Source organism: Agelaius tricolor, unplaced genomic scaffold (genome assembly GCF_023055355.1).
Source record: "Agelaius tricolor isolate 1412-34295 unplaced genomic scaffold, bAgeTri1.0.p SCAF_5, whole genome shotgun sequence".
Taxonomy (NCBI): Eukaryota; Metazoa; Chordata; class Aves; order Passeriformes; family Icteridae; genus Agelaius; species Agelaius tricolor.
Window position 1 is genome coordinate 15,060,406 of NW_027269265.1, and position 20,476 is coordinate 15,080,881.

The 20,476-nt window shown below is 39.8% G+C and overlaps 1 protein-coding gene across 1 annotated transcript in view; it reads left to right on the top strand.

The window, feature by feature from the left end:
• CLMN (calmin) overlaps window positions 1-20,476 on the top strand; it is a 76,266-nt gene that overhangs the window by 44,894 nt on the left and 10,896 nt on the right. Inside the window, exons 2-9 of the mRNA XM_071426551.1 lie at window positions 5,700-5,761; window positions 8,248-8,343; window positions 9,888-9,971; window positions 12,463-12,555; window positions 13,816-14,003; window positions 15,765-15,958; window positions 16,975-17,057; window positions 18,240-19,544. Of these exons, the coding sequence (XP_071282652.1) occupies window positions 5,700-5,761; window positions 8,248-8,343; window positions 9,888-9,971; window positions 12,463-12,555; window positions 13,816-14,003; window positions 15,765-15,958; window positions 16,975-17,057; window positions 18,240-19,544 (2,105 nt within the window). The remainder of the gene's footprint in view (window positions 1-5,699; window positions 5,762-8,247; window positions 8,344-9,887; window positions 9,972-12,462; window positions 12,556-13,815; window positions 14,004-15,764; window positions 15,959-16,974; window positions 17,058-18,239; window positions 19,545-20,476) is intronic.

Below are 20,476 nucleotides of genomic sequence, written 5' to 3' on the forward strand. Positions count from 1 at the left end.
AGACACTGAAGTCCAAAAGAAACCTGTTTAGCTGCAGCTAATGAAAATGTAATGCTTGGGATCGTACAATGTTTGTGTTCTGCAGCACCAACCTGAGTTTTAAAGAATTTTGAACCAATAAGACTTGGACTCTGCAACTTTGATAGAATGAAAAAGCCTCAAGCTTTCAACACCTGCCATAGAAATTTAATAAGGACCCTAATAAATGGGTCAGTTTCAACAAACAATTAACTTAACAACTTCATCTGGAGGGCTTAGAGGCCCTGTTCATAAGAGGTAACTTGAGAGCGGACTCATGTTATATAGTGTAGTTAATGTTTGCTTTAGAAAACCAGGGTTTTTAAGATTTAATATTTCATGTGCTCCAGATTACATCAAATTGGCATATGGTACACAACAAAGCCTCCAACCCCTGTATAGATCAAACAGAAAATTTATATTAATCTTCTAAGCTGTTTGGGGATTTCTTAAGCACAAGGAAAATATAGAATTCATAGGAATTCATAAGCTTATAAAATTAATTTTGTGGGCAATTTGGCTAAAATTTTTCCTTATATTTTGATTATGCCTTTAAAATTCACACTCCTACAAATATGGAGATTTTTATGTGCAAGTACTGAGTATTCACAGAGCAGTGTTGCTGGACTGCACCAAATATATGAGAGGAATGTTTTGAGCTGTTTTTTCATCCTCTTGTGAAAACATTTAATAGAAATTATGTCTCTGAGCATTCATAGTTCAATATGTTTAATGTAACTCTGTGTTGACATGAAACAAAAGTACAAAATTTAATTGCACTTTTCCCTGCCCTACTTTACACATTTAATGTTAAACTCTCCAGTTTTTTCCTGTCAGTTGCTACCCCCACAGCCAGTCTCTCCTGCTCTCCCCCTTTTCCTTCTGTTACAGTACACCTTTAATCATGCTCCCTGTGCCAGATGTGTTGCTTACATGTGCTCTGTCCTTGGGCTGTGCACCTGAACTTTGTTCCTGGTATTGTATTTGAACAGTAGAAGGTCTCTTGGACAAGGATCTGTACTTCCCATGGGTTGTCTGTATCTGGTATCTGTCATCAGCATCCTGCATCCAGTGCCTGACCATGTACTCCAACTAATGGCATGGGCTTTATTTCCTGTAGGCAATTTCTTGCATCTATCATCATCTCAAATGAGCATTTTTAGGTAAAATCCATTTTCTAAGATGTCAGTCTGGCTTCCTTTGTGAACACTGTTTGCAGAGAAAGGAGTATTCAGATTTTTTAGTATGATGCCTAGTAATCAGAAGTACCTAAGTTGTGTCACAGTGCAGGAACACCCGGTTTAAAATCCAGTTCTCATTTTATTTAGTGGCCTGGAGTTCAAAAGTGGATTGTTCAATGTGTGTTCATTAGAGACTGATTGATTGCTTAACTCTATGAACGTGAGTTTGGGGGTGAGGAAGGCAGAAGGAGAGGAATTTGCATTTCCCAAGACTTAGGGTGTCTGAACCACGTTCCACTTTGGAGTTAGGCTGTAGTATTTAATTATCATACATTTCCCCATCTATTTTTGTTGTGTAATAAGAAGTGTCATTTTCTCCTGATCAAAGACATTGGCAAATGCTGGGATACATCCAGAGCCATGTACATTAGGAACTGGTTCTGTGGTGGCCACTGGGTACTTATGAAGTGAATATGGGGTGATTATCCTGGCAAGTTATTGCCTCTGCAGCCAAGGGTGGTTAAAGCATCCTCTGTCACAGTTAGATGGCCAACACCAGCATTTCCATCTGGAAGACTTGCTTCTTGTTAATGGTGAATGTATCTATAGAGGCTGAGCTTGTGGTAGAAAGCAGGAAGGTGGATTTTGTGCTAATTACAAAACTGGAACTTGGCAAGATGTCTGGAAGGTAAGTTGTAAGTGGATCTACAAGCCAGCTTGGCCTGTTGTGAAGGTTTTAACATCATTTGATGATCATATCCTAGATGAAATGCTAATAGGTTTGGAAGCAAATTTAAGTGACCTTCTGCTTTGCTTTGGGAGTAATATCCATACATGCAAATCAAGCAGTTTCCTGAAACTATGTAATTATACACCGACAAGTGTTCTACTCAAATCAGCTTCCATGTTTCATAGTTCCTTGAAGTGCCCAGCCTCATGGTGGTGTGCCTCAGAGGATTATTCATAACTGGTTCTACAACAACAGAATAAATAGTATTTAGAAGCAAATCAATATTTGCTATCTCCAGTTTGCTGTTGAACATAGAGGCTCTTAGGGATTGGCTTCCTGCAGGTGATGCAAACAGTAGTGACCTTTGAGGACATTTGGGAGGGGGAGAAATGGCATTGGCAAATGCCCATGGAATTTCTAGACTGGTGGGGAAGGAAATAGTGCCACACAGGAACGCAGCAGAACTCCCTTGTGCATTAGCAGCTTAACACTGAATTCTGCCCAAGTGGTTTTTGAAGTAGCTTAATTTTACTCTTTGAGGAGTTAGTTGCCTTTGCCATAAGATTTTATGAAGCAGTATATCTTTGTGAGTATTGAATACTGACTAGGGTGCAGTTACTGGGGCTGAGCCAAATTCTGCTGTCCTCCAGGACACAGCTGTGGGGCAGAGAACTGTGTGGGTTATACAATAGGGTACACCAATCCTAACAGTACACCTTTTTCTTCTCCAGTGACTTCTTTCCCTCTAAATTGTTGCAGTTTATGCCTGTCAGTGCCTACCCATGCACTTTGATAAAAACATTGTGCCTCTTACACCCTCCTGTGAAAGCATGTTGTAGTTGGGCTTCCTGGAAGAGTGTGGAAGACCCAGCTTCTGTGAGTGGTCAGAATTTGTCTCTATAATTTTTCTCTTATATCAAGGTCTGAGCTGAGCTGAATCAAAAAGTCAATTCCTGACTTTTTACCTTCCATCTTTCAATTCAATCCTCACAGCAGGCATCCTTCTTTCCCAGTGTAGGATTTGTTTAGGGGCCAGCCATATGGTGGCTATAATTATTATTTTATAATAGTGTTATTGCTCTCTAGCTGCCCAGTAAACACAGTGCAGTTTTAGTAAACTATATACGTAAGTATAGGAACTTTGGACTTGAATGATTTTCTTCACTTTCATATAATATTAGGTGTGAAGGAGAAAAAAAGATTCCATTTAATTTATAGAAACTGCATAAAGTTTATAGAGTCTCTACAATCATCTTAAATGAAAGGATTGTAGAGAGGAGGGGCTGTACTGAAACTGGGAGGTCCACAGTGCTGGAGCAGAATAGCAGTTAAAGGCACACACCAGTAAATACCTGTGCTGAACTTTTCCCATTAAATCTGCCATTGAGCATATGGACTGCATTAGGGGTTTGTGTGCCTTAGGGATTTTATAAGCACATTTCCTCTCCTTTCCTCTTCCCCTTCCAGTTACTGTTGCTTTAGAATTTTACAGAATCAAACAGTGCCCATTCTGGGGTCATCACTCTTCCTGGAAAGAAGCTGTTTGCCATAGAGACAAATTCATCTCAGAAACCTGTCTATGTATGCAAGTGCTTTCCTGAATGTGCCTTTTTTTAATGTTTGGTGTGTGAGCTTCCCAAAGCAGTAATACCAGCTTGGCTCACCCATCCTTTGAGGCATATGTGCAACTCCTGATTTGCATCATGGCAGAATTTCTGCAGCAAAATTAGGAGCCAGTGTGTGCTCAGTTTTATGGATGATCTGTAAATAAACACAGCTCTCTTTTGCATCCTTATTTACACTTAAAGTGAAGGTTGCCAAAGTGACTGGTGAAAAATATGACAAGAAACCAAGCCACTGATGAGACCAGAAAACACTGTGGTTGCTTCTGTGAACCTTTCTGTGTTTCCTTTTTGATTTTGGTTGACATTGGAAATCTGTGTATCCAGCCCATTTGATAAGGTCCCCTTTTTCTTTTCTGAAGCCTGGCACTGGTGCCCATCCAAGCATTCCTCAGCATTTCAGACAAGTTTAATGGGTTGCCCTGCTGCCTACTGCTAGCTCCTCTGCCTGTTCTGTACACCTGTATTTGAACAGAAAGAAGCATATCTGGGAATAATTCTGGCTTAACCTCCACCCACTGTCCAAGGTTAATTTTAACAGCTCGATTGTCGAAGTTACACCCTGGGTGACACACAGCACTTCTGCTGCTCAGCCCTGGCTGTGGGAGTGAGTGCATGGAAACCCAGTTCTGAAGCTGAGGTGCTGAAGAAAGCAAAGCCCAAGAAATATGTGACACATCTCTCAGTTTATTGTACTTTGAGATTTGTAGGTGGTAAATGCTGTGGCTGTTTTTTACAGACACTCCGGAGCCCTAATATAATTTACAGTTTCATTTGGAGAGAGCTGTTTCAAATCTTTGCACATTCTTCTAAGAAATTTTAAAAGAAAAGCCAACAGCAATAATTAGTTTGGCATTTTCTATGTTTTCTAAAGCACTTAAAGGGTAATGACTTTTTTTAACCATTCTTGGAGAAAATCAGGTTTTATGGAATAAGACGTCTTAAAAGGCCTGAATGGACATCAGTGACAGATGTACTTCATGCTGAAAAGCTCTATTCCACTGCATCAAAATAAGGAAAACAGTTATACACATGATTAGAGGCTGCTGACCCTTTGGTTCAAATGATCAAAAAGAACAATATTAAAATTTGATTTACAGAAGCTACTGCTTGGCCTGTAATCAATCTGACCAATAAAAGCAACCCAGACTTTTTCAGAATGTGATTTCCCAGTAGATAGGTTAGCTGTTTTTGTAGGGCTGAAGAAACACAAAATGGTTTTAAAATATATTTGATATGCTCTATGAGTACATTGAAATACTAGCATATTACTAGTTTTAATGGGTTTTGTTCATAAATTGCCAGATTTCCTTAATTCAAGTGAAACTTGGTAACCACTTGAGAATAATTGTCTTTAAAGTGAAATACTGCTTTGACATTCTACTTCATTTATATTAAATATATAGTTTACTCTTTTATATTAGAAGGTAAATGAAAGCTGGTCAGTAATATGATTCCCCTTACACTCCTGCCATAGTTCACTATGGAAATGGATTCAGGAAATGGCAGATGTGATTAAAAACTCCTCAGCTGGCCCAAGAGCTGTTTGTACAGCACAGTTCTGGCGAGGACAAGCACTCCTAGTCGTATTGCAATATAAATAAAATGATTCTTCAGCCTGGGGACTTGGAATTTTGATTCTAAATCACTGGTTAAGAGACTGGGAAGATGGGATTTCATGAGGCTTTTCCATTCATAAGAATGAAGACAAAAGTGCTGTGTTGGTCCTGTTTCCCTGGGCATGCAAATACATTGGAATCCACTCCAGCCCAATTTGCATGAGGGTGTCAGAGCAATAATCCTATAAATTGACACAGAAGGGTCAAGCTCAGAGGGTGACAACACTGGAGAGCTGGCACAGCACATAAATGTTCACCTAGCAGAAGGTGAACACTGAAGATTGCAAAACTAAGAAATTCCTTCCTCCTGCATTTTAAATGCATCTACAAGTGTACAGCCCATGTCTGGTCAAAGAAATTGAATAAAACACTGAAACTGGACCTTATATCTCCTGATTTAGAATATATTCATTTTATTCACCAAGTTCTCATGAATTCTAACTCTTTTGTGCATCAGTTTTTGAAATTTACTACCAGTTTTCTCTCTTCTGGAAAGTTAAGTGCTGTTTTTTGTTTCTGATATTTCTAGTTGAACGTGAAAATGTACAGAAGAGGACCTTTACCAGATGGATAAACCTGCACTTGGGAAAGGTAAGACTGACAAACAGTCTTGATATTGTGATACAAGGACATAGCTATAGACAGATTGCAGTTAACTCCCCTAAAGTAGTTAAATTTTAGAAACAAAGTTGACATCTGTGCACATTTTGGGGGAGAATGAGTGGAAGCTCAAAGCCTGTTTCTGTATTAATTAAACTTCATTTCCAGGCACAATGAAAGCTTGACTGGCTTTTATCATCTCAGGTGCATTGAAATCTTTAATGCCATTGCCTGTTACCGTGAGGGTAGAATTTTCCCATAGAATGCACCCACTTAAAATCAAATATGTCTGAGGCTCTGAGATGATGATGTCTGTGTTCTTCTCTGAACTGGAAGTTTGAACATCTAAGGAATCATGGCTAAAGAAAGCTGTTCTTCAGAACCTGTCTTCATCCCAGATCTGAAGATGGAAAACAGTAATTCCTTATCAGTCATGTTATTGGGGGCAATATGATGGAATCTTCACATATCCACTTACATCAGAGAGCTAATGTTTGGACATCATATCTTTAAGTTGTAATTGTTTCTTAATGACACCATAGTATGGCTCTTAAACCTAAGATACTGTTCTTATTCAGAGTAGATAAGTGCTACCTCTCCTGAGTAGTTTGTCACACAGAGATTTTTTTTGGTGTTGAGGTTGAAAAGAAAAAAAAATCCTGATATTAATGAGACAGCAGCAATGCTTAGTGCAGGATCTAAGAATGAGACCAGCTTTATGATCTACTCAGACTGGTGATTGAGCTTCACAATGCTTTAGTAAGTGCAGTTAAATTTCAAAAAGTACAGAGTGGGACTATGTTTGGGCTGACTCTCAGTTTAGTAGTTCTTGAGAAGTGATTGTATTCCAGACACAGTAAAGGGGTTTTAGAAGAAAAGCATCACATATAGAGTTGCTTAAGTCCACTACTCTGCAGTGAGTGTTTTTGAAGGCATAAAGGGATCCTCCTAAATCTCACTGGAAAATCAGAATAAGGCTAGTTGGAAATGTTTTGACTAGCAATTGCTCCCAAGGGCCTCTCAGAACGAAGACAGTGTTACATGATGCCTTCATGAATCAGGCTCCAGGGCTTTAAACTAACTGTAGGTTTGGAACTTGTCAGAAAGGGTTGTCAAATATATGACTGCAAAGAACATCTTTGATTTACCGAAGGAAAAAGGCTGAAAAAGGCTGAAAGGGTGCTGTTAATTCTGGTGTGCCAGGCATATGAAGTCTTAGAACCTTTGTGGGCAGGTCAGCTTTCTCTGGAGTGAATACTTTTTTTTTTCCTCTCTGATTCAACAAATAAAAATGCTTTTCTGGAGAAAGGGTGAAAGCCTTTTGCTTTATTAATGCATTTCCTGGAAGTGGTGTAATAACCATAACCATGTAAACAAAGACAGCTTCACTGAAGCTGTCTCTAATTACAGGTGATTCCCTGAGGAGACTCACTGAGAAAGGTGTCTTCTGCCTTTATCCTCAAAGAGGCACTTCTTGCACAGTGGCTTCTTTTTTTCAGAGGCATCAATGAAGTCTTCTTGTACTTCTTCAGGAAACTTTTGGTGTGATCCTTCTTGGGTCATCTCTTGAGAGGATCTGTCTCTGCTGATCATGGGATAATCTGGAGTAGTCTGAATTTCTGAGCTCTGTTTGTTCTTGCTTTAAGTACTGAAAGAATAGAAAGTGTTTGGGGTTTAGTCTTTCAGATAAGTTATTTAATTTTGAAAGGAAAGATATTTTGCTTTATTTCATGGAGCATTGTTTAGTCTCTTGGCTAGATGAAAGACCAGTAATGAAAATGTGTGGTCCCAGTTTGCCAGGAGCAGTGCTGAATCGAACAGAAGAGCATTGCCCAACCAAAGATGAAAAGATTGGGTTCTTTAGGGACACGTGAGTGAGTGGCACCTGAGCAGACTGCAATTGCTGCAGCTGGGACTACCCCTAAGGGCTGAGCTTGGCTGGGTGCCTTGAAGTGCACACATCTACCAACACCGTAGTGAAGTGAGGAGATGGTTCTCTTTGGAGGAGTTTGCTGAGAAAAGAGAGACACAATACAAGAAGTTGCTTTTCAAAGTACTTAGAAAATGCTGGGAGACAGAATGGCACCACTAGAAGCCTTTCACATGAGAAGGGACATTGTGGCTGGCTGGATCATGGGCTTATTTCTGCACAAAGTGGTATTTGCTTCTGCTGGACGTGTCTTAGTCTGGGGGACCAGCACCCAAGCCCTGGGTGGTTATTCCTTAGGCAGAGTGTTTAGGGTTAGATTCTGTTATGGGAAATCTGGAATCAGTCCTTGTCTGATTTCAGTTTTAGCTCCAACATTCATAGGTCAAAACTGCCACCAATGTGAAGAACAATCAGCTCTTTCTTACAGCAGGCTATGATTTACTTCTTGTATCTCTGTCTTGTAAAATTCTCCTTCCATCTCTCTGAAATCATGATGATTTATCAAAAAGCAGTGTTTTAAAAACTACCTGGTTTCTTTTCTTCACAGTGCAAGCCTCCTTTGAAAGTGAAAGACTTGTTTATTGATATACAAGATGGCAAAATCTTGATGGCGCTCCTGGAAGTCCTGTCAGGACAAAAGCTGGTATGTACAGAGAGGGGGAAACCTGCATTCCTAGGAGCTTGGTATGTTACAAGCAACAGTGTCTGGATATTCAAGGAATAAGGGTGAATTTGGGCCCATGTCTTGCATAATGTAGTAAGAATTTCAGCAACTTTGTTGTCATTTCCTTATGCTACAGGGTCCTGAGCTATAGTGTAGATTTCAAGGAAATATGACAATGAGGTGTAAATGGTGTGTGATCAGTGTTAATGTTCCTACCCCTGAAGGGTTTTTAAGGATTTAATACTTTAGTGCTCACACATTCCATTTGGAGATTACCCAAATTACATTACCAAGAAAACACATATTTGCTGTATCATTTTTTAAATCCCTAAATTCTGTTTCTATTTTGTCTAAGATCATTATGACACTCAGTAGCTCTTCTGATGCCTGCTGTAGGTCTGAGTTTCATTCATTGATTAGATGAATTAAATTCATTGATTTAGACCATATTAGTAAGACTAATGAAACCTGAGTTTCATTCTGGTATCCTGACTCAGGTTTCATTAGTCTTACTAATACCATCTCAATCAGCAGGGCAAAGCTTTACTAATCAGAAACTTCTTCTCTCCTCCTTTCTTTGTAAGAGCTGTGTAAAGTTCCACATACCAGAAATGGAACACCCAATGCAAATATAAATGCCCAGTTGACTTTAATGTTTTCTTTCTCCATCAATCTTGTCATCAGAGCTCTCACACTTGGGTAAGAGGAGCAGCTGTCTCACCACTGCAGATGCACCTGGTGATGCTCTGTAGTGACTGACCACCTGCATACCCTGCAGCAGGAATGCCCCCTGAATGTGTGCTCACACATTCAGAGTCAAGAATATTTTTTAATGTTCTTAAAGGTTGGCAGAGCTGCAGCAGAAGTAGCAGTGTCTCTATGTGCATTCCTACAGATTGCATTGAGGGCCAGGCTTGAAATGAATTGAAGGGGGAGATACATCATGGTAAACCCCAGGCTATGCTTTGGGAGGTCAGGGAGGAGGTGAGACAAGGGGGTAAAGTCAGCTGGCTGCATTTCTTGTTAGCTGTTTCTGCACATATGGGATAAAAACAGTATGCCAAAGTGGAATTGCAGGGAGACAGGCATGCAGAGTCTTTCATTTCTGCCAAAGTGAAGGTTTTTGCCTCCCACCTGCCTGTGCCTGCTATTAAAACTGCTCATGCTTCCTAATTAGGATAATTAAATTTAATTCAAGACAAAAGAAAATTTTTTATTATGAATTTTCAGGCAAACCTGATCCTGTGACTGAACATGGCTGGGGAGTGATTACATAAATAATCAATGTGGCAGGCCCAAGAGAGTGGTAACATCTGGGGAGCCAGGAAATTTGGTTGCTCACCCTGTTTTGCTACAATTGTGTAGTTGAAGCATTCTACTGCTCGCAAAAGATGGCAATAATTTTTCATAGATAGATTTCCTTAGCTTTATTTTGCCTCAGTGCTTGTAGTGTTTTAAGCTGTGTATGATGAGGTGAATGATTCCACCAGTTTTAAAAACAGTGTGGCAATTCTTTTTTCCAGATGCACGAATACAAATCTTCAACCCATCGCATTTTTCGTTTGAACAACATAGCCAAAGCACTTAAGTTCTTGGAGGACAGTAACGTGAGTATTTTCAAAGACTGGTCTTAATATTTTCTCTTGATGTGTGCTGCAAGTTGTAATTGTTGCTAATCTGATGTGCTGCCTATATGCAAGAGAAGTGTACTGCTCAAGAGGCTGTGACTTAGCAGCAAGGCTGAAAAGCCATATAAAAATGCACAACAAGAACACCTACAGAGTCTAAAGCAAGGATTATTTGCTCATTTTAAATGTTTAAGTTCAACAGGATTAAAGGATCAGGAACCCAATATTAAAAGAAAATAAAAAGAAATGCAAGTAATTTTTATGACTCGGGTCTTAGTGGCATTACTTCAGTTACACTGATGGCAGATGACTTTCTTTTCTCAGAAATACTTTCACTTATAGAAATCATGTATTTTTCTGGTAAACTGGTTGCTGCAGCAGCTGATCATGAGTCAAAAGCAGGAGAAAGTGAAACTGGGAACATGATATAAATGCATAATTCCAGGAATCAAAGCCTTACAGGGATATAACTTCCCTCATAGTCAGTTCTGTACTACCACAGCATACTTCCTACAGTGACCAAGTGTGATCAGACCCTGTAGTTGGAAATGATTAATTCCTTTTATTTCTCCTGTGATGGGTTTATTCCAAAGCCTTGTGGAAGTGGCCTGTGTGTTGTTGAGAGTAATGGGGTCAAGAGAAGCCCCAGCCATGTAACAATTCATATACATGGATCCTTCAGAAAGAGTAAACAGATATTGGGCTATTTCCTATAAAGGATTCAAGGTTAAACTTCATGGCTGAGGAGGGATCAGTGTGTGCAATACCCTGCCTTGTATGGGATGCTCCAACAGCAACTGGTGTCCCTTTGCTGCTTCCCTGCACTGAGCTTAGCTCCTGCTCCAGCAGCAGTGCTTGTCATGCAGGAGAGCTGCTGCAAACCCCAGTGCAGGAATGAGCATGATATGAGGTCTCAGCACATCTTTTGTGACTTTGTAGGTGTGGGAGGTTTAACATCCTTTGCCTTTTTCCCCAGGAGAGGATGTGAAAGGTCAAGAAGTTGTCCAGTAACTTGCAGGTGTTCCAGCCTCCCTATGGAAACTCCATCAGTAGGGGCTGATCTGGCCCTAAATGTGTACGTCTACACGTCCTGCTGTAGAACTGCTAAGAAATATTTTACATATTCCCATATTTCTTAACAGTTTCCCAGTTGATGCTTTGTACCCAAATCCAGCTAAGGCCCACTGGCAGATGAGATTATTTCTCTCTGTTGGTACCAGCACTTGGCAGAGCTGCAGCTGAAGCATATCTGGTTGCCAGGACCTCACTAGGTCCTCAATCAGCAAGGCTAGGAAGGAGGAACCTTGAATGCAGGTGGCTTTTTAATTAGTAGTGCTAAAAACTACTTTCCTCTGGACTTCCTGTTCCCTTAAAAGTAAGCAGTCAATATCTTCTAGCTGAGTTTCTCTTCTGGGCTAGGTGATAAACATAAGCAGCAGTAAGAGGACAGAGCTCACACTAAGCAGTGAAATGATAAATGTGACTTGCTCCCCATTTTGGAGAAACTATTATTCAAATGGACTAAGTCTTAAAGGTTTTCCCATGCCAAATACCTTGGAGCTAGCAAGAAATCTGATCCTTGAAATATGACAACTAGAGGTGTCTTCTTGCTAAGACTGAAAATGTTGTGCAAACCACTAGATAAAAAGTTATTTTACTTTCCTTTTTTCAGCTTAACCAAACCGGTTAGTGAAGGGCGGTGATGAAAGTGTTGGCAAAATGCCTTGGCTGCCAAGAGCTTCAGGGTTAGACATTAAACCCCAGTGGGTGGGGCCCGACAGTGTCTGTGGAGCTGGGGCAGCAGGGTAGAGCCCTGCTGAGTGACTCACCGTGTCCGGGATTCTCAGAGATAAATGGGCTGCTGGGTGCCATGTGCAGCACTGACAGCTTCCTTGTCTCCTCCCTCCTCCGTGACCTTTGCCAAAACCAAATCTGTGTTGTCTAAGAGAATAACATCCTGGTGTTATCAGCTGGAAAAAAACTCAGTGTGGGAAAGTCTAGAGTTTGCTTGGGTTAGGCAACCCTATCCGTTGCTAACTGATTTAATCAGAACTCTGTGACAAGCTGTGTAAGGTGGGATAAGGAAGGAGAAAGGAGATGCATAGAAAAAAAGAAGCAAGCAGATCTTACTAGGATTTTAGATTTTTGTATGAGAAATGACTCTCTACTTTTTATGAGTGGGGTCCCATCTTCCTCTATTTTTGTATGGAGGAAACACATTTGTAGTCCCAAAAATGCAGAACTGAGTTCACTTCTGTTCTGCAGACTATCCTGGGGATTTCAGAGAGGAGTTCCAGGAGAAGGGTGATTTGATCAGGGGAAATGTTCATTAATACAAGATTGCAGCATTGCTTTTTTGCTGGCCTGTCAGTGGCAGCAGTGGTATGGACATACCCAGTAGTCTCAGTGCATTTTTTGTACATACCTTGCTGCTTTGAATTTGGCTCTGAATTTATGATCTCTCCTACAGGTAAAGCTTGTTAGCATCGATGCAGCAGAAATAGCAGATGGAAATTCCTCTCTGGTACTTGGACTAATATGGAATATAATCTTGTTTTTTCAGGTAATAAAATTTAAATACTTTAACCATAAGTAATCAGTCTTCATGGTATCCATCTATTTCAGCTGAATACTGATTTTTAAATTGGTTTTTAATCCTAAAGAACATAATTAATCATGCTAAACCTGAGCTTTTCCCCTCCTAATATACATTAATTTTATACTTGCAGCTGCTTTCATTTTACTTCATTGGACCTATTTTGATGTAAATTGGAGACAATTTAAGCCCTCATTTAACTTGGACCTGAATTAGAGCTTCAGATTACTACTTTCCTTCTTTCCTGTGCCTTCTCAGGGTTCTGTTCCAGATTCCCTGGAACTGAACCAATGTCCTGGGTATGGTTCCAGGTCACAGTTTATTTCCAATAACCTTTACTGGATTTGGTCCAATGTGGTGGGAAATTCCATTTAGAATCACTGTTCTCTGGAGACTTGCTCAACACAGCAAAAATTCCAAACTGATATACATGGTCATATGAAAGATCTCAAAGGACCTGGAACTGATAACACGTATTATCAATTCCTGAAAATTGATTCATCCCCAGGCTGAGATTAAAACTGCTCCCTAATCTACCCATAGTTTGAAAATTACCATCTAGACAATCCCAAATTCTAATGGACAGAGAGAGATGGAGGGAGGGTTCTGCAACTCTCATAAGACTGTGAGGCCCTTTCATTCTCTTGGTCTGATTTTAAAAATGGCTATAAGGTTAAAAGGAAGATCTCAAAGTTGCACTGGGGCCTCTCTCCCTGGCTGAGCTCCTGAGGGTGAACAGTGCTGCACAGAACCAGTTTGGCCAGGCAGACTCACAGGCAAAGATGCTGTGACCAGAACCTGCCACCCTGGCAGCAGCGGGCACGGGGGTGGGGCGACCCAAAAGCAGCAGAGTCTCAAATGTCAGTGCTGGTCAAGGACAGGAGTGCTGCTGCAGGCCACCATTTCTTGATGAAAAATATTTCACTCAAGCAATTCCTGTGAAGAGAACAATTCATTTAAACTAACTTTTCTTTCAAGGACATGTTTCTTTGCTTTTTGTTTAATTTGCGCAGTTTGGCTTGAACTGGGAGTTTGCTCTTTCTGTTGCCTGGGCTGCTGCTGGCTGTCATGCTTGTAAAATACAAGTTGAGAGTTAAAATGAACAGGTTTATAATTATCACTTAAAATTCAGCTATGGCACTGATCCCTTTAAAGTTTGCATGAAAACAAGGACACGATGCAGCCAGTGATAAAGCAGAACACTGTGTATTTCACCTTTTATTACAGATTAAGGAGCTTACAGGCAACCTCAACAGGAACTCCTCCTCCTCCAGCCTGTCCTCTGGGCCCAGTGGTCCAGAATCAGACACATCCCCCAGCACTCCCAGCGTGGAGAGAAACATGTCCATTACAGTGAAGGATCAGCGCAGAGCCATCAGGGCCCTTCTAATCTGGGTGCAGAGGAAAACCAGAAAGTAAGCTAACAAACCTTGAACAAAACAATGTCTTGCCACCTGCCCCTCTGAAGCTGAGTCTCTTTTCTCTGTCCTGCCCCATGGGTGTGTTACCATGTGCTGTGGCTTCTTCTGCTTTTGAATTTGGGGAGCATAGGGTCTCTGAGGGGGTGTTTCACTATGACCATGTGTTCACAGCAGCCATCTGACCTTGAAGGCCACTGCTGGCTCCACAGTTTGAGTGTTAAATGTTAACTTGCACTAACCTGCTTGGTGCTGTTTAAAACAGGATCATTCTCTACTCCTCAAACCCCAGCTTTCATGCAGTCTCTTTGACATCTTTTGCTGATTAATGGTTAGGTATAAGCAGGGGGTGAAATGAAAAAATAAATGTACCGAAAGACTTTATTAGCAGCCTTTTAAATTAAGCAGTAGCCCAGAGGAAGCTTCTCTGTGTATTGCAGAGTGCCTGGAAGGACAGAGCCCCTACCAGAGTCCCTCCTTCCTCAGTATTAAAGAGGGGAAGGGGATGAAACTTAAGCCACTTCTCTTGAACTTGTAACATTTGAGTGGGTTTCCACTGCACAAGACATCTCTCTCCTCTTTAATAAAAAGTGGTTTTTTCACTAAAGCATTTTGTGTAGTAATGCTTTACCCTGGCAGAGTTACTAACAGGTTAAAAAACTGTAGTGTAAGATGTCTCATGCACATGCAAATGCTTGGAGTGTATTTTACATGTATTGTTATTTGAAGTAGTGACTGGCAGAGAGTTTTTATTAAAGAGGGCATGTGTTAAAGTTACCTATACAGGTTGGTTAGCTGAATATTTGGTGTTTTTGTCTCTGGATTTATATCTTGTCTTTGAACACAAATTTTCTAGTGTTGAAGACAAAAATTTAAATCTTAAATACTTGGTCCTGTGGACTGCATCATCACTTGGTTATCTCCAGTGAAGCTAAGGGTGCTTGCTGACCAGATAAACTTGCCCCCTGTAGTTCACTGCTGTCAGTGCAGACCACAGAGGAAGTACAGTTTTAGTCCAAAATAATGCTGATGTAGTTATTAATAGGTGTAACAAAGAAAGTGAGGACCTGAGAAGTAAAGGCCACAGACTTTTCAGCCCAGTCAAAGAGTGCAAATTGAAAAGATCTAATAAGAGAAAATTATTCTTGCAACTGCAGTATTTAAAACATAATAGCATCATTGTAATCCTGTTATCTCATGATCTGTGCAGAATTTTCTATTTTGGGGCTGTATTCCATTGCAAGTTTGATGGCTGTTTTTCCTCCAAAACTTTGGGCATCTAACACTCTTGTGGTTTATGCATATGCTGACACCATTTGCATTTGGCAGATTTTCTGCTATAGAAGGCCAAGTACACAGGAATGTGAATCATTTATGCTTATGTGTTTAAATATTTAAATCTTGGAAGTTTTCCCAAGCTATGGCATTAAAATGCTGGAGAGCAACAGAAACAGGAATCACAGAGACATTTGGTTTTGTGAATGTTAAATGTGGTTGCTGAATTCTTAAGGGCTTTGTTTTCACTAACTACTTCCTACAAGCAGGTTGGTGTCAGCTGTTAGCCACACCAATTCAGCTTGTGAACCCATGTGTTTTCTGAATGTGTTTCTAGATGTTGAAATCCAAAAATATCTCAAATATGACAAGTGCTACTCAGCAACCTTACGTTTTAACTTTCAGGAGTCTGAAAATGATGATGCCTTTACTTTGGATTTTGTTAACAAACCACCCATGTAAAATGGATGTAATTCTGTTTAGGTATGGCGTTGCAGTCCAGGACTTCACGAGTAGTTGGAGGAGTGGCCTTGCTTTCTTAGCTGTCATAAAAGCCATAGATTGTACTTTGGTAGACATGAAGCATGCACTGGAGAAATCAGCACGAGAAAACCTGGAGGATGCTTTCAGCATAGCACAGAATAAACTGGGTGTCCCTCGGCTCCTCGAACCTGAAGGTAAACACATCAGCTTTTTTGGGTAACACTCAGTCCACAATGAATTCATGAATATTGCCTTGTGATACATACCAAAAACCTCACAGTCATTAGGCTGCTGATGGGATCAGTGTGCAGAGCTTTTTAAGAAGAAAAATAAAAATGGTCAGTGGCTTGTAATTGTATGCTTCCAGTCATATTTGTAATTGTATGCTTCCAGTCATTTGTAAGCTCCTTGAGGTCAAAGATCTACTGTGGTTTTAGCTATGTACACTATGCCTGCGTTTAGCTATGTTTATAGCTGGTCCTGGTTCCTGCTTAGATGCTTTGTGACATCTGCACTCTTAGAGGGCATTAATTGTTGTGCTGAGGGGTGTCTCAGTGCATTAGCACCATTCTGTAACACCTAGGCTGCAGACCAAATGTCGCTCCAGGATGAGCTGTACGAGGCTTCCATACCAGGTAAATGGAGAGATACCCATTCAAATGCATCTGCATCTTCCAGTTTTCCCTTTGCAATGCATATATACACACAAGTATTGATACCTGTAAACCTAAGTGTGCATGTGCATATAAAATACATATAACTGGATTTCTTGCTGTTCTTCTAACTGAACTCCATGAGACCATCGCTAGGCCTTGGTGTCGTGATTGAAAGCACAATTGCACTTTCATCACCTGTTAGAAGACTGGGCCATCCTGCTAAAAATAAACCTCTGTATTGTCACTCAAGAGCAGCCAACTGTCTAGTGACAACAGCATGAATGGCAGTATAAAAGTGAATGAAAAGGGAGCCCTGATCGGGGTTCAGTATGTGTTTGGAAATAGGAAAAAGTGAATGTGAATGGGATGTTGAGAACTCTGTCAAGTGCCATCAGCAGTGAAGAGCATCTCTCTTATCTGTCAGAAAAAAAGAGAAGTGTTTGTAGCTGTTATTTCTGTGCCCATAATGGCAGGATAAATGTCTGGCAATCTGTTCCTCTGCAAGAGCGTTTCAAAGCTGTGTGTGCTCAAGCCCCTCGCGTCTGTCTCCACAGATATCATGGTGGAGTCCCCCGATGAACAGTCAATTGTGACATATGTGGCACAATTCCTGGAGCACTTCCCAGAGCTGGAAGGGGTATGTGTTTACTGCTATGTCATGTCATTTCTTTAATTTGCCTTGGTGTACGTAATAAAGTCAGATTTATTTTCTAGGTTTCTTTTTAGCTATTTAAAATAAACAACAAACCTGGAATTGATTTTTTTCACATTTTTGTTAAATCCAGTGAAATGGGTTTTCATTGGTGATTACTAAAATGCTTTAGGTAGAATTGTGCTTTTATACATTTACATCCAATTGTAACTCTCAGAGGTTAGAATTGGTTTCATAAGAATCTACTACTTTGCTATATTGGTTTTAAATAAGACTGAAATTTATTCCTTTATCTATAATGATTCATTGGACTTTGAATTTAATTTTTACTTCTATCTTCTCAAGTTTGAGGGCCATGATCAGTCTGAATTTAGCAGGTATGAGACACAAGACCCCATAAGCTGAATCTTGTCAATACAAAAGTAAAAAGCACTCATTATAAGCATGACACAAACTGCAGTTTAAATGACCAGGACTTTGATGCAAAAATAAAGAATTGAGGATTAAGTAAGGGTTGGCAGTGTCAAGAACTGGCAAAGGCCTTTTGAAAAAACAGGCATTTTCTCTCATTTCTTGACTGAAGGTTACAGTTGGCATATATTTTGTAGTTGATAAAATTGGTGGGCATTACTAAAGTATTTGGAATTAAAATTATTATAGTATTCTAATAATTATTATTAGATTAGATGAGCAATAAGATTGGTTGACATTAAAACTTGTTGACACTTTTATGAACAAAGTTAAAAACTACCTTTCTTTTAATAGAGTCTGTTGGAAGGGAATAATCTGGTAGATCAATGTATTTCACAGTGGATTTATTGGAGTTGTTAGATTTATGTTATTCCCAGGGTTTGGGATTGTGTCAAAAAGCCAAGGCAGTTGTCTCCACAGGTGCAGCAGGGAGAGATAAATACGTTAACAATTGAGGAGTAGGCTTGTCTGCATTCTGATCTTTCTGTACAACTGCCTTCTTGACATTGAGCTTTGTTCAAGGCACTTGACTTGCCAAATTAGTTTTCCTACTTTCAAAATAAGTGAGTCATTAATAGGCCCTTCATAAAGTAATGGACTGAAAGATTAGGTATTTATTCTTTCCACTGTGTTTGGGAAATGTAAAATGGTATCTGAGCTAGGATTTGTCTTCTAATGGTGTATCATCACTTACAGGAAGACTTTACAGATCCTGACAGGGAGCTTCCAATTGAGTCCACATATGTCCACATCAAAGACACGCCGTCAGAGAAGGAAAGCAAAATCTTGATTTTAAGTGAAAATGAAGAAAACATGTATACTGTTAATCATGAGAGGAGTCATCCAGCTCCTCCAAAGGTCCACATTCATGACATCCCTGAGAGAATCCCATCAGAAACCACTTCTGAAAATTGTAATGGGAAACTGAGTCAAGTGTTAGGCGATTTACAGGAAACATCTGAAGAGGAGCCTCAAAGGCCTACCTCACTGAAAATTACAGGACCTGTCAGTTTTGAATCCAATTCCTCTTGGGAGGTTCTAAATGATAAATTCATGTCAGGTGAAGAGAGCATCTCTGATGATCCACTGAAACAAAATGATGACCTTTCTCCAGCTGTTCTGACAGATCAGAAAAATTCTGTTGACTCTTTTGAAGAATACTCTGAAGAATTAACTAAGGAAACCCCCACTGAATATGACAATGAAACCAAGAGCCTTTCAGCCAATACTTCTTCTTTGAGTCCATTATCCTGGACTTCAGGTATACTTACAGATGATTCTATTAATAAAGTCGAAGACAGCAAACCCCAGTCTTCAATTATTTTACCAGAAGATACATCAAAACAAGAAGATACGCAGAAGTACATTCTCCACCTTCTAAATGAGGAAATACAGACACTTTCACAAGATGAACATACAAAGGAATCACCTGTCCTTGAGACAACAGAAACAAACACTTGTTCACTGAATGATTCTAATCTCAAAAGCCAAGAACTATCTATACAGCAGGAAACATCTGATGACTCTCTCTCAGATATACCTAAAACTCCAGAGGACCTGGACAGCTGTGATGAAGTTGAATCTGCAACTGAAGTGGTACCCAGTTCTTCAAAAGTATCTGTGATACCCCATGATCTCTTTTATTATCCACATTATAATGTTCCCATATCAGCAGTTCTGAACGCTTACCTCGAGCCTTGTATCGAAGGTTATGACACAGGAAATGAAAAAGCTTCTTCTGAAACAGTAACAGATGTTTTACAAGACAAGAACTCATCAGAACAGGAAGATGCTCTAGAGGCAGACTTGGAGAATAAGCTACATACCCCTCCATCAGAAACAGACACTGAGAACAGTGAGGAGGACACTACAAAAACAAGCAGTCATGTGAATTCTTCAGATGAAAAAGAAGTGCCATTACTAGTAGATGAGTTAGAAATAGAAGAAGATGCCAATAAGGCCACCAACCATGAAGATTCCACTATTCCACAACATCCTGAGGTATTTTATTTTATTACCAGCACTTCTTTGTATATATATGTGGACTTAGCATCAGATCCCAGTGGTTTTCATTTGCTTTCATTTTGCAATGTTTGGGAGAAATACTTAAAATGTACTTGGTTTCCTGTTCCATTACACTGTTTGCCACAGCCCCCTACTGGAATGAATGGAATTGCAGATCCCTGAGAAGATCTGACATTAAAAGAGAAAATAAGTCCTAATACTAATGGCACTAAAAATGTGAATTTATATTATGTTTTAAAATAATTTGAGGCTTCTGTAATTCCTACGCGTAAAAGATTACCTTAAAGTACAGCAAAAATGTGCCTTTTTATTATGTTTTAAAATAGAGGTTTCTGTATAATCCTTAGGTATAACAGATTACCAGACAGGGTATTTCTAATAATCTGTAATGATATTAATTACTGATTAGTATTGCTTCTAAAGAAAGGATACAGGCAATATAATTTTGTCCCAATCCAAGTAAGTTTGCCTACAAAAACTTAGAAAAACAAATTGAGTATGATATGTTACATGGGTGAAACGAAGGCTTCTCTGCACTGGAGGAGGAGGAAGAAGTGGGTACTTTGGGGGTATTTGGTTTAGGCAGTTTGCTCCTGCATCTCTTCTTGCAGACACCAGTTTGAAGTGCCCTACATGTTTTCCAGCACAGTAATTTTTGACAGCATTTTTCAGGAATGAGTGTCCATTTAATGCTGCTCTACATGTAGCTTAGACACATTGCTTGAACATGTTTTGGTCCTGACTCTGACTACAGAAATGAAGTCAGTTTGCTGTTAACTTGAAGGACTAATTGGGGATAGATTTTAAAAAGTCTAGTGGATTGCTTCAAAGAGCCATGTCATGTCATGACTTCTTAATAGAAAGATCTGACTTTCCAACTGTATGTATGTATGTTGAACTGATGATTC